Source organism: Nyctereutes procyonoides, unplaced genomic scaffold (genome assembly GCF_905146905.1).
Source record: "Nyctereutes procyonoides isolate TBG_1078 unplaced genomic scaffold, NYPRO_anot_genome, whole genome shotgun sequence".
Taxonomy (NCBI): Eukaryota; Metazoa; Chordata; class Mammalia; order Carnivora; family Canidae; genus Nyctereutes; species Nyctereutes procyonoides.
Window position 1 is genome coordinate 14,263,027 of NW_026575130.1, and position 13,142 is coordinate 14,276,168.

General features: G+C 43.9%; 1 protein-coding gene across 4 annotated transcripts in view; it reads left to right on the forward strand.

The window, feature by feature from the left end:
• Positions 1 to 1,821: 1,821 nt before the first annotated feature.
• UBE2D3 (ubiquitin conjugating enzyme E2 D3) overlaps positions 1,822 to 13,142 on the forward strand; it is a 30,627-nt gene continuing 19,306 nt past the window's right edge. Inside the window, exons 1-2 of one of the 4 annotated variants that reach the window (XM_055342347.1) lie at positions 1,822 to 1,929; positions 3,251 to 3,407. In XM_055342347.1, coding sequence (XP_055198322.1) covers positions 3,384 to 3,407 — 24 coding nt within the window. In that variant the 5' untranslated portion in view covers positions 1,822 to 1,929; positions 3,251 to 3,383. Of the gene's footprint in view, positions 1,930 to 2,003; positions 2,142 to 2,295; positions 2,463 to 3,250; positions 3,408 to 13,142 lie in introns of those variants that run through there. The other 3 variants (XM_055342348.1, XM_055342345.1, XM_055342346.1) reach the window with 3 other exon arrangements.

Sequence of the window (13,142 nt, forward strand, 5' to 3'; positions counted from 1 at the left end):
TCTACTTTCTAAATTAAAAGGCAGTATGAAATTCCACTCATTAAATACCCTGAAGTTAACTGCCTGGGTTCAAACTCTACTTCTGCCATTTATTAACTGTGTAATCCTGGGACAGTAACTTCATCTCCCTAAGCATCAAGTTCTTTATTTGTGAAAGGTTACTAGGCACAGTACCTGACACAGGACAAGTGTTGCATAAACATTACCTATATTTATGATTATTCTTACATGTTTGTTTCACATTCTGGCCAGTTAATGTCTGACCGGTTAGATTAATAACTTATGTTTACCAGTATTATAGTCTACAGTGCCCTTTCACATACATTATGACACCCGAACTATACCACAAACCTGTAAAAAAAAAAAAAAAAGGCTGCTATTATTATGTATAGTTCAGTGTGGGAAGAAGCTAAGATGGTAAGCAACCACACAGTATCACACCAACGAGAATAGAGCAAGAACTCAAACCTGGATTTCACCCTCCAGCCCAACTGCCTAATTATGTGTTTCTACTCAAGTAGACCGGTTAAATCGGAGAACAAAGATTATTCTGGGAGAAGGGAAACAGGCTGTGTGATGAGCACTTTAGTACTCTGCTATTCACGGGGCTGTACTCCGGCCAGAATCATCTGCACCACCTGAGAGTTTGTTAAAGCTGTGAAATCTCATGCTCCACCAAGGCCTACTACACCAAAATCGACATTCTGAACAAAACCCTTAGCTGATTCACATAGATACCAGTTTGAGCAGGGTTTCACCGATTGCTCGAGTGACACTCCTCCTGACCACGCAAGCAGTATACATTGGCCCATTCATCACAGACCTACTTTAGCTTTTATTAGGTAATACTTCATTGTAACCAGAAATTGCTGCTTTTCTTTTTTTAAGTATATTCTAAAAACAAGTTTATATTCCTCTTTGATTCTTTAAGATACCCACACTTCGTTAAGTTAGGAAATGTCAGAAAACTTTAAGCAGGTCAGCGCTTACCTTTAATCCTTTTAAAAATTACTGTCGTACCACCCCTTTGCCTGAAGGATACACTAGAGAGCCAAACCACCTTCTCCATTATTATTTTACACCCGGCAGATTAAACAGGCCAACTCTGCTCTTCTCTTTCTGCCCGCCCCCGGATGTTTCAGTTAAGTAATAAGTTTTTCTGACCCAAAACTCTGACCTTTTGAGTCTTGCAACTCTGTGGACCTAGAAGTCGAAACACGGCAAGAGGAAGAAAGAGGTTTTAAGTCTCTTCCCGTACCTCCATCCTGGCGGATGGCGGCAGGCAGGCAAAGAGCCTGCCCCAGTTTCCCTGCCCTCCACGTTAGTTCATGGTTGAATCTGGTTCCTAGACTACTGTGACTCTGGGAAGGGCTCTAGGGGGCCGAGGCCCCCTTTCCTCTAGGTCAGAAACGCGCCGTGTCTCGGCACCTGAGAGCGCTCACCGGCGGTCCGCTCGGCTCTATTCAAAAGGAGTGTTGCACTCTGAGGGCCGCCTCCTCCCGCGGGTTAACTAGCCCGCACCGGCAGGCGAGTGTATATATATATATATATCGCTCACCTGCTTCACCGCAATCTCGGAAGGCCCGGATCAACCTGGACTAAAGGTACCTAGTAATTAGCCCGTGGCACCTCCCGCCGCACATTCCTGATTGGGCGCGTGAGCGACGGACGCCTCGGCGCGCGCTCCAACCCGTCCGGGGAATTCCAGTTCCCCTCCCTCCCACCAGCAGAAGCATTCAGGGGCGGTGCTTCCCGACGACGGCCCGCCCCAACCCCAGCCGGTGCCTATCGCGTCTCGCGAGAATTCGTAGATTTGGGGGCGGGCCCCCAGCAGGAAGAGCTCACACAACTGCCCTTAAGTCATTGCAGGGCTATCGCTCCGGTTAGCCAGCCAGGAGGTTCTCGCGAGATCCGCCGCCTCAATACCAAGTGAGGAAACTGGGGGGACGCTGCTGGGAGGGGCGTGGGTCTCGACCGCGCAGCTGCCGCTTCCATTACCTTCCTCCCATGGTCTCCTTCCGGTTCTCGATGCTTCTCTGAGTCTGAGGGTTTCCGCCGCTCGTCCACCCTCCCCCCGCAGCCCATGACCCGCCTCCGGCCCCCGCCCTCCCAGTCCAACCTCCGATCTGTGTAGTAAGAAGGTGCTGTTCCGAAAAGAAGGACGAGGGGGTAGCACAGATAAACTCGGTCCCGGACGTAGGAAGTCAACCGTCCCCCCCCTCACCCTTAGATTCGTCCCGTGCTCGCGACGGCGGCGTTGGCGGACTGATACGCGGCGGTGAAGAGGCAGGAGGAGGGGGGAGGGGCGGAGCGTGGCAGCTGGCAGTAGTTCCGTCAGAGCGGACATCTTGTGGCTGTGTCGTGCGCGTGAGCCCCGTAGGGCCGGGGAGGCACCAGCTGCCGCGCGGGGAGGAGGCCGAGGCCGCAGCTTGAGGGAGGCCCCGGCCCCTCTGTACGCGTGGGTGCGGACGGCTAGGGGAAGGGAAGGGAAGGGAGGCCGGGCCCCTGGCCGGCCGGGTAAGAGGGGAGATCCAGGCCTTGGGTGGCTTGAGTGACCAGCCTGTTGGGTGGGGTAGGGTGGGAAGGCTGGGGAAGCCGGGGCCTCTCCTGCCCAAGGGGGTGGGGGAATGGGCGCGTCCTCGCGCCCGAGCCGGAGCCTCAGGGGCAGCTCGGGCGCGTGGTGGCGGTGGCGGTGGCGGTGGCGGTGGCGGGGCGGGCGCGTGCGGGAGCGCGCTGGAAGGCGGAGTGTGCGGTGGCGTCAGGGCCGACAGAATAGCTCTGGCTGCGGGGACAGCAACCTACAGCAAGTCTCTCTATTATCTCCTTCTCCTTCCGGGCCGCACCTTTGAGCAGAAACCGAAAGAACTCCGGCGTCAGTCCGGAGCCTCCAGTGTCCCCCCTCCCCCCTAGCCTTTCTTTGCCCTGGTGACGCCGGCACAGCGCCGACTAGGCCCCGGCTCCTCCTCTGCTGGGCTCCGGACCCTGCCCCGCACCCACCCCTTTCTCCTACGCCTCTTCCTCTCCCACCCGGGTCTCTGTCGAGAGGCCGGGAAGTCAAACTTGTAGCCGCCCCCTCCGCTCTCCCCGTCACCCTCGCCGCCGCTTCGGGCCGAAGCACGGCATAGAGGCTGTTGGTGGCTTTGCCACGCCACCCCACCCACCCCGGATCGCGACCGTTTTAAGGGACCTGGATTCATCGGGGTCTCTCCGGGGCCTGTGCGAGTGCTGACCTGCTCCGTTTTTGCAAAAGGCGCCTGTGTCTGGCAGAGCCGGTGTGAGACGAAGAGAGACGACCCTTCCCTGCCGCCCGCGTAATCAAGAGTTTTGGCCGGACCTTGGAGCACACACCGAGAGAGTGAGGAGCCAGACGAAAAGCACAGACTATGGCGCTGAAACGGATTAATAAGGTAACCCACGGGGCTGAAGGGAATGGGGTCGTGGGAGGAAAGGAAGGCTCGGTCTCGGAGGAAAGCGTGGGGGTGGGGAGGAAGTATAATTAGGAAAACGTCTCTCCTTGGGTCACTTCTGTTGGGGGGGGATGGGATGGGATGGGATGGGAAAGAAAGGAGGCTTAAAGCTAGAGAACCGAACACTTGTGGCCAGTGAGCTGTTTATCTTGAGTATGTTTCAGTGGAGTCGGCCCAAATTAGGGGTGGGGGAGAGTGATTTTAGGCGCTTCGGTTCTGCTGCTAAAAGAAGAGTTTTAGTCTTGTTTGAGGGTCAGAATTGCCCAGAGACGCTCCAGCAGATGTCATGGCTCTCCCTGTTCTCGGTGCTTAAGAACTTTGGCTGTAGTAAGATCAAGGTTTTCGGGTTTTCTAGGGGGAAGAATCGTAGGAAACTCCTAGGGGAGGTGATAGAAATCTGGCGGGTCCTGAACCTAATTGAGGGTCGGTGTAGAAGTCTCTCGGCGGCTGAAGAGTAGTGACTGAACCTAGTTAAACTTCATCGACTCTGAGCAGGTTACACAAGAATAAGTGGGGCTGGGAAGAGATGGGCCGACGCGATGTTACCACTTCCTTAGGTTTTGTAGTTGAGACTTCTCACTCGAATTTATAAGAGGGACGCTGAGAACTGATGTAAAAGGCTTCTGGAAGCTCCCTTCTTTTGACTGGGGGGTGGGGGGGGTGGGCGGTCCGGGTGTGATGGCAGTAAGGGAAGGTTTGGTGTACCTATCTTTGTCTCGGCTGATTTTATAACACTTTCGGAGATGATTGTTTGGCTACTTGAAACGTGGTTTGATATAAACTATTGATAGAAGTTGAAAAAATAAGGTTTTTCGAGCCGGGGGGGGGGGGGGCGCCGGGTGAGCGGAACCTTCACCTCCGGTGGTTTAGTCTCATTTTCTTGCTCTAACTTCTATCCCGCATTTTAAGATGGCGGCTGCTTTAACTGGTTCAGGCTTTTTCCGGCATCTCCTTTCGTAATTATATGAAATAATATTCTTTGTTAAATGTTAACTTTTACATCAGATTGTACACAGCTCTTAAGACGTCCTGCTGAAGACTCGATGTTCAAACTCTCAGACTGTATTTCCCTTTTTTGCAACTTGTGTATGTGTGGTGTATTTGGTTCTTGCACAATCGAGGAGGGTGGAGTATTTACAGCTAACTTGAAAAAAATGTCATGGAATAAATTCAGCCTTACTAAAAAACTAGGGAGACAGGGGGCTGTGGGTTAGAAACTTCGGTTTTGATGGGTTACTTTTTTTTAAAGGAGTTCTATATGGAAGGCATGGCAAGGACTTGGCTTATACTAAGTAGACCTGATGCTGCCTAATTTTTAATATGTGTGACTTTGAGTTTATTTGGCCAAACTGGTATTCTGAAAGATGATGGTTCAGATTTTCATGTAATGTATTGAGACTGAAATCTTGAATTTTGATTTAGTCCATCATTGCATTGTCATTGTGCGTTTATGTAAAATATACACTTAAATGTTTGTTTTGGAGAGGAAAAAACTTTTAGGAGTTAAGATTTAAAGTAAAAAGGATTAAGCATTTCTTTGCCCATTCTAAGGCCAGCAACACATTGGAGAAGCGTGGTCCTATTTTACAGCATAGTTAATACAAAGAATAGAATATTCAGTACAGATCAAAACCTTTTATCTATGCGAATCAGTTCAGTTTACTGAGATGTGGAGTAATTTCAAATCCATAGCTTTTTATGCATGTGGAACAACACTTTAAAGGAAGGTCTCATTGATTTTTTTTCTTTTACAGGTGATACCCAGCTGCTGTGACACTACTTAATGATTTAGAAGCTTTAGAGAGGCAATATAGTAGTTAAGAATGTGAACTTTGGAGCAGAAATTATCCAGTTAGAGTTCTGGGAATGGGCAAGTTATTTGTATGCCTCTATAAAGCGAATACTTGTTATCTACGAACAATAGTTGAGTGCCTAGTATGTTCTAGACAGTAGGGATGCAACAGCGAGCTAAACAAATTTAGGTACCTAGATTTTATTTCTTTTTAATTCTAGGATTAAAGAGGCCAGTGTGTGGCTTTGAACAGGCCCCTGGCACAAGGCATTCAGGTTATTAATACTACTATTTTTAATCTTCAAAAACTTGCTAAAGAACTTTCTTAGTTTAGTGCTTTTCATTAATACCGGTCTGTCTTTTGCTGTAAATATTTTGAAGGTATGCGTAATACAGAAACTGGACGTAATACTTTCCAAATTGGAAGAAACAGTGTTATGTGGGACTGTTGATTCAGCCTATAGAAGGTTTTTGAAAGGCATGTGGCTTGGTATTTAGCTGTTAATGTCAGAATCACATGATGAAACGTCAAAAAAAAACAAAAAATGCAAGATCCAAACAATTTTAGTGAGTGGATAAAGAAGATGGCTCTTTTGGGGGGAACCTCTGTTCTAGAAATGAGGTCGAGTAGGCATTGATGTTAGTATGGTATTTCTTCTGTCATGTATCTGTTTTGAATTTACTGTCTACAGCCCCTAAATTCAAACTATTAAGAGATCTGTATTCCTTGTTGATACTTTCTTGAAATGCTTATCAATGGGAAATTTTTAGCCATTAGTAGTAGTTCCTTAGATCAAGCCTTTGGTTTTTTTTTTTTTTTTTTCCTAATGCTTACGTTACAATATTTTGAGTATTTCTTAGACCAGGCAGCCCTATCAAATAATCTTACTTGGGTTTTTTGCTGTATTATTTATTTCATAAGCTGTAGTTTGGTTTTACAGGACTATTTAATTAAACAACTAGAATCAAAAAAAGGGAACTCCCAAGTTGATTAGTGGTGTTTGAGGACCACAATTTTACTACTTCCATTAAACAAAATAACATAGAGTGCTTGTATTTTGAGGAAATTTTCAGAACTTTACATAAGTGAGCTGAGCCTAGATGAGCAATGTTTTGTTTGTAGTGTGTCAGAACTATTTGAAACATCTGAATTAACACCTTAAATATTACAACAACTCAAGGAAGTGGGTACAATTAAATTATTATCTTCATTTCAAGATTAGAAACCTGAGGCACAGAAAGGTAAAACAAAAACCGCCCAGGGGTCATACCTTGGGAGAATTGGGATTAGAACCTGGATAGTCTTGGCTCTACATTGTGTCTTAACTGTTATATCAAACTTTAGGTTTTTGGTATTTAAAAGATTTTTCTTTAGCATTATTGTGCTGCTGATAATAGTGAAGACTTAGCATTTACTATGTACCAAGCACTATTCCTAAGCCCTTTGTAAGAATCCACTTCCCTAATCCTCACAACAGTTCTCTGAGATAGATGCTCTTTACCATTCCATTTTATGCATGAGGAAACAGGCAAAGAGAAGTTAAGTTCCTTGTGTAGTCACACAGCTAGTGAGTGACTGAGATGCATATCAGATAGTCTACCTCAAGAATTTACGCTTTTAAACTCTATGCTATACTGCTTTTTCAGACCATTTGAGTTTCTCTTTTTATCAGATGAATGAATGAATGTCAGTTTGGTCTTGCTACCTGTTACTCTCCTCTCCCATTTCACATTTAAATAACTGGGATTCAACTTCAATCTTCTTCTCAGGTTATGGATAAATGTGAACTGAGTGGTCCACTAACCTAAGTTTTGAAAACAAGAGTGAGTTTCTTTTTGATTAGTCTCTTTTCAAGGACTATGGGAACCACCATGTGCTGACTAATTGCTAGATGTATCTTAAAATACATTTTGTCCCCAAAGAGCCTATAGGCTGGATAACATGGTTTTGCAGGTGTTTCTTTAAGATCCTTAAGGTGCTTCGGTAGCCAGCTAATTTTGTGGGATTGTTGTGTGACTCACGGATGCTGATGATGGTGACCTTGGAGTTTAGTTTTATTAAGAGTGACTAACTTGGACGTTGCTTTCATCCTCCTCCTCATCTGTAGTGGTCTAGTTTTCGTTATTCCTGCAAATGTAAAGTTGAATACTCTTATTAGCGCTAGGGGAGAAAGCAACTACTTCTGTCTCTAGGTTGTAGGTTGTTTAATTCATGGATTCAGTGCTTCTTGTTAGTCCAAAATACAGTTTGATTCTTACAGATTTTTCAAATCCTTTTGACTATAATGATCCTTTTTTTTTTTAATATATTTTTTTAAAAATTTTTATTTATGATAGAGAGAGAGAGGCAGAGACATAGGCAGAGGGAGAAGCAGGCTGCATGCACCGGGAGCCCGACGTGGGATTCGATCCGGGGTCTCCAGGATCATGCCCTGGGCCAAAGGCAGGCGCTAAACTGCTGTGCCGCCCAGGGAATCCCCCCCCCCTTTTTTTATGGATTTTATTTATTTATTTATTTATTCATGAGAGACACAGAGGGGCAGAGACACAGGCAGCGGGAGAAGTAGGCTCCACGCAGGGCGCCGGACGTGGGATGTGATCCTGCGAAGGCAGGCGCTAAACCGCTGAACCACCGGGGCTGCCCTAATGATCCTTTTCCTGTAAGGAAGACACTTGATTAGGTTCCTACTACTGACATAAAAGTTTTCAGATTAAAATCTGAAACGTTTGATTGGCTTTTGCTTTCTGTAGTATATGTTATGGTTTGTGAATTTTGACAAGGGCTGCATTTATATATCAATATTAAGTAGTTTCTTTAAAGATTTATTTTTATTTATCATAGACACAGAGAGAGAGAGGCAGAGACACAGGAGGAGGGAGAAGCAGGCTCCATGCTGGGAGCCCACTCGATCCCGGGACTCCAGGATCGCGCCCTGGGCCAGAGGCAGGCGCCAAACCGCTGAGCCACCCAGGGATCCCCTGTTAAGCACTTTCTTAAAGACTATTGTATATGGGATCTTATCCAGATTTATGGAATCATTTTCTCTGGGAATAGGCGTAATTTTGAAGTGTCCCCTAGGTGATTCTGAGGCCTCCCTCAGGTTAAGATCCACAGACCTAGGGATAATTTTTTAATCAATACTTACATGGAGGTTTTACTCTGGCACAGTAGTCTAGTCCCAGGAGATAAAAAATGAGGAAGCCTTATTACCCACGAGAATCTGCTTTGAGTGGAAGAAACAAGTGTATAAATACAGGACTAGGTGTTTGTCACCTTGTGCAACTTACCTTGAAAGAATGTAAAGCAAGGATGAGAAACACCCATTTAAAAGAATTAAGGGGCGGGGGGATCCCTGGGTGGCTCAGTGGTTTAGTGCCTGCCTGCCTTTGGCCCAGGGCGTAATCCTGGAGACCCGGGATCAAGTCCCACGTCGAGCGCCCTGCGTGGAACCTGCTTCTCCCTCTCCCTCTGCCTGTGTCTTTGTGTGTGTGTCTCTCTCTCTCTCTCTCTCTCTCTCTCTCTCTCTCATGAATGAATAAATAAAATCTTAAAAAAAAATAAAGAATTAGGGGGAATCTTTTTTCACGTATTAGGTTTACCCATTATTATGAAAGACAGTTTAAATATTTTACCTGTATTTTATCATCTTAGGGTAGTTTTTCTAACTTAATTCTCATTGTCAAAACAAAGTATTTTGAAATTAACAAAATGATTTTCAACCTCTGGAAAATTTTGTGTTCATGATTTGATTTTGCTACCAATAGCAATGATTTTATTTAAAAATTAAACAGTGTAATTAAGAACAGATGAATGTAGTGAATATTTTATTAGCCAAGTTAATCTTGGTAGATAAGATTTTCAAAACTACCCTCTGCCTTGTTATTTGGGGAAGGGAAAAATTTGATGAAGTGTTTTATACTTTCTCTTAAACATCTGATTTTTATCTCCAACAATACTTCCAACATAATCTTTTATCATTCAGACTTTGAACTTTGCACAGCTGGATTTGTCATATTTGGTCTTGTCAGTTTCAGTTATGAATCACTACTTGGTTACTTGTTCATTTTTAGGATGGAGTACTGGTTCACATTCATCCTAGTCTTGTTATCATTTCAAAGCTAATGTATAATTGGATGTTTTCAACCAGTGGACTCTGTTAATTTTGTTTTATTTATTTTAAGATTTTATTTACTTACTCATGAGAGACAGGCAGACTCCATGCAGGAAGCCTGATGCAGGACTCGATCCTGGGACTCCGGGATCATGCCCTGAGCCAAAGGCAGGCAGACAGACGCTCAACTGCTGAGCCACCCAGGCATCCCTTACCTTGTATGCTTTTACACATCAAAGCTGAGAACCTGAATTTGGCTGTGTTTGCCTATGGAAGGATAGCTTGAATAATTCTAAGTGACTTAAGTGGTGATCTAAAGAAAAAATTGTATTATTCGTTCGACCCATTTTTTTATATCTTGTCTAATGAGCAAGCACACTGTCTCACCTCTAATTAGAACTAAATAGGAAATTAATATATTGTCAGTGATACAGTGAGACATGGTTTGTAGCACCTACCTGCCTGTTAATCCTTAAGGTAAAAGAAACTTCCAGGAATTCTCAGAAATTACAAATTCCAAACTAAAATGATTTTAAAACGACTATTCCTTCTAATTCATGTCTACAGTTTTATGAAATTGTTCAGATCCCCAAGTATTTTTGCCACGCTTCCTTCTGAAATAACTTAGGGGAGCATACATCTCTGAAATGTTTGCTGTTTCCTCCTTTACCATTTGTGTTTACACATGGTATATAGAAATTTCACAACATTAAATTTAATGACATTTTCTTACTTTATTTTAAAGATTTTATAAATTTATGAGAGACACAGGGAGAGAAAGAGAGGCAGAGACATAGGCAGAGGGAGAAGCAGGCTCCTCTCAGGGAGCCTGATGTGATGTGGGACTCGAGCCCGGGTCTTCAGGGTCGTGGGCTGAAGGTGGCGCTAAACTGCTGAGCCACCCGGGCTGCCTGAAGTTTTTTACTTTATAGTAAACCTGATCTTTATAAGAACAATTAAAATAGTTTTTATCTGCCTAATTAGGCAGTTGTACTGCATTTTGTCCTATCATTGATCTGAATATGAATATGTACCTTTATATTTTGCTAGGTTGTAAAGGCTCCTTGAGGGTGATTCTTACCTCAAAATTTATTGTAAAGGCACTCTTCTTGCCTCCCACCTCATGGCCTCATCTCATCCAGCCCCCAAGGTAGTATTTTCTTGTGCTCAGTTTAGGTCTTAGAGGCAAGTCAAGGGCTGTCCTTATAGTGCTTTTCCCCATAGTTATTTATGCATATTTTGTTTTTAAGTCAAAAATTTTTAAAGAAGTTGACTCTTTAATAAAAATACAAGAAATTACTTTTCAGTAATGGCCTGAACTTCTTAAGTTTTCCCAAAAGTGATGATAGGAATTGTGTCTATGCTACTGCTATCATTGGGACCTTTGTGTGATAATGTGCAAGATGAATGGTGGAGTATGGGATAACAAATTATTGTGAACACTTGGCGTTACCGCAGTAATCATCTTTGTTTTCATAAATACTGACTTTGGTTCTTTAATATGTAAGTAGTGGCTATCATTGGAAGAATGTTAAGCAGATTGCTTAAATGGTATTACTTAGAAGCATTAAATCTTCCTGAACACTGATCTAACGTGGCTGCTGTGTAGCTTCATTGTTTGTAAATAGTTCTTGTATTTCCGATTTTATAAGTTCTTTAAAAGGTAGAGACTGGGCAGCCTGGGTGGCTCAGCGGTTTGGCGCCTGCCTTCAGCCCAGGGCTTGATCCTGGAGACCCGGGATCGAGTCCCACGTCTGGCTCCCTGCAGGGAGCCTGCTTCTCCCTCTGCCTGTGTCTCTGCCGCTCTCTCTGTCTCTCATGGATGAGTAAATAAAATATTTTAAAAATAAAATAATAAAATAAAATAAAAGAGACTCTTTTTTTATACTTCCCTATCATTTCTGTATGCTTTTGTGTTTGATACCTTGGTTTCCTGTTCTTCGCAGCCTATATGATTAGTCATTTCACTTTGAAATGAGTAAGATGTAGCAAGGGAAGCAAGAAGCAAATATTTAGCAGTCTGTTTAGACTTCTAGGCCAGTATCTCGGCTTCTTTCTTTCCTTTCTTTCCTTCTTGATTTTATTTATTCACGGGAGACATAGAGGCAGAGACACAGGCAGAGGGAGAAGCAGGGTCCATGCAAGGAGCCCGATGTGGGACTCGATCCCAGGTCTCTAGGATCACACCCTGGGCTGCAGGCGGCGCTAAACCGCTGCGCCACCTGGCCTGCCCTCGGCCTTTTCATAATTTACTTTTTTTTTTTTTTTAAAGATTTTATTTATTCATGAGAGAGAGAAGCATAGGCAGAGGAAGAAGCAGACTCCTCTTAGGGGAGCCCGATGCGGGACTAGATCCCTGGACTGGGATCACGCCCTGAGCCAAAGGCAGACACTCAACCACTGAGCGACCCAGGCGTCCCTCATGATTTACTTCTAACAGTCAACTGTCAAAAAGAGCCTGTGTGCTGTAATGATCAAAGCAAAGATCTTTCTCAAGATGACCTGGAGGCTGAGTCCCACAAAAGGAATGGTCAGACTCCTTAACGTTTAGTCATATACCTCCAGACCAGAACACTCAGTGGCATAAGCTATACCTTTTGGTTGCCTTTTAGATTTCTTGACTCTCTATCCTTTGAGTCTGCTTATGCTTTTAAGTGGAAAGAAGCATATTTCTAAGTGAGAAAAGGCCTGGATTCTCACACTTACCAGGTGTTAAGGAAGTTTTCAGGAGAAGCAGTTCAGAGGATGGTGATCCAAAAAGAAAATTTTCTCCAAAAAAACACACTATGGCAAAGAAATGTCTAACTTTGGTGAGGTTTTTGGTGTTTGTTTTTTTATGTCCTTGTATGCCCTTGGTCCGTTTTAAAGTGTCAACATGAGTGGAGACATTAGCAACTCCTAGTGTGTGACAGCCTCCCTGCCAATCTCTATGCTATTTTAGTGGTCTTAATAGTTGGCCGAGAGCCCACCTTAGTAATGCTCTTCTTGGGGAAAGGAGTGGTTAACAGTATGAAGACGTTACAGGTGCTGTATGCGAGCTGTTCTCTTTGGTCCTTGGCAGTGGTCCTCTTTACTATGAAGCAAAGAGCTGTTTCAGTTCTTTGTATAATTTTGCAAATTGTTTTTGTCCCTAAAGCCTGTGAAACTTTTAGGATCTAAAGCATAAGGTTAAAACCAAAGACAATTTTGAAAAATTTTTGAGTAGGGGCTTCATTGAAAATTGATCTTCAGTCCAGGAAATACAGTTTCCTCCTGGAATGGAACAGATAATTATTTTCTCAGTGGCTTTAATTTAAAGGCTAGGTAATGCTAGGTTCACACTGATTGTAGAGGAACTGATCCTTAGGAAACCTGTATTCCATATCATTCATTCTGGGGCATTTATTCCTTGAGTATAATGGAGAGTTGGGTTGGTACAGTTGAAATTTTTTTCTTCAGTTTGCCAAATACTGTATCAAGATCATCCTTTTGAAAAAGCAGCCATTTTGAAATCTATTCCTAGACCTCTAATTTTCAAGCATCTGGTAGATAAACTGCTTTGTTTTCTGACCCATCCTTAAAGCTTAGTATGTCCTACATTTGAATGCAATCTTTCCTCTAGTAGGGGGCTCTGACATAAATAGAAATAAGGCCTGTTTCCCTAAGATTGTTGAAAGGGTAAAATGCTTGGTATTTAAGATCTTTTTTTTCATTCTCCGTGACTTACTTCTCGCGTTCTTCTCTTACCTGAACTGCTATAGTTCCTAATGTTATCTACTTCTCTGTTTGTAT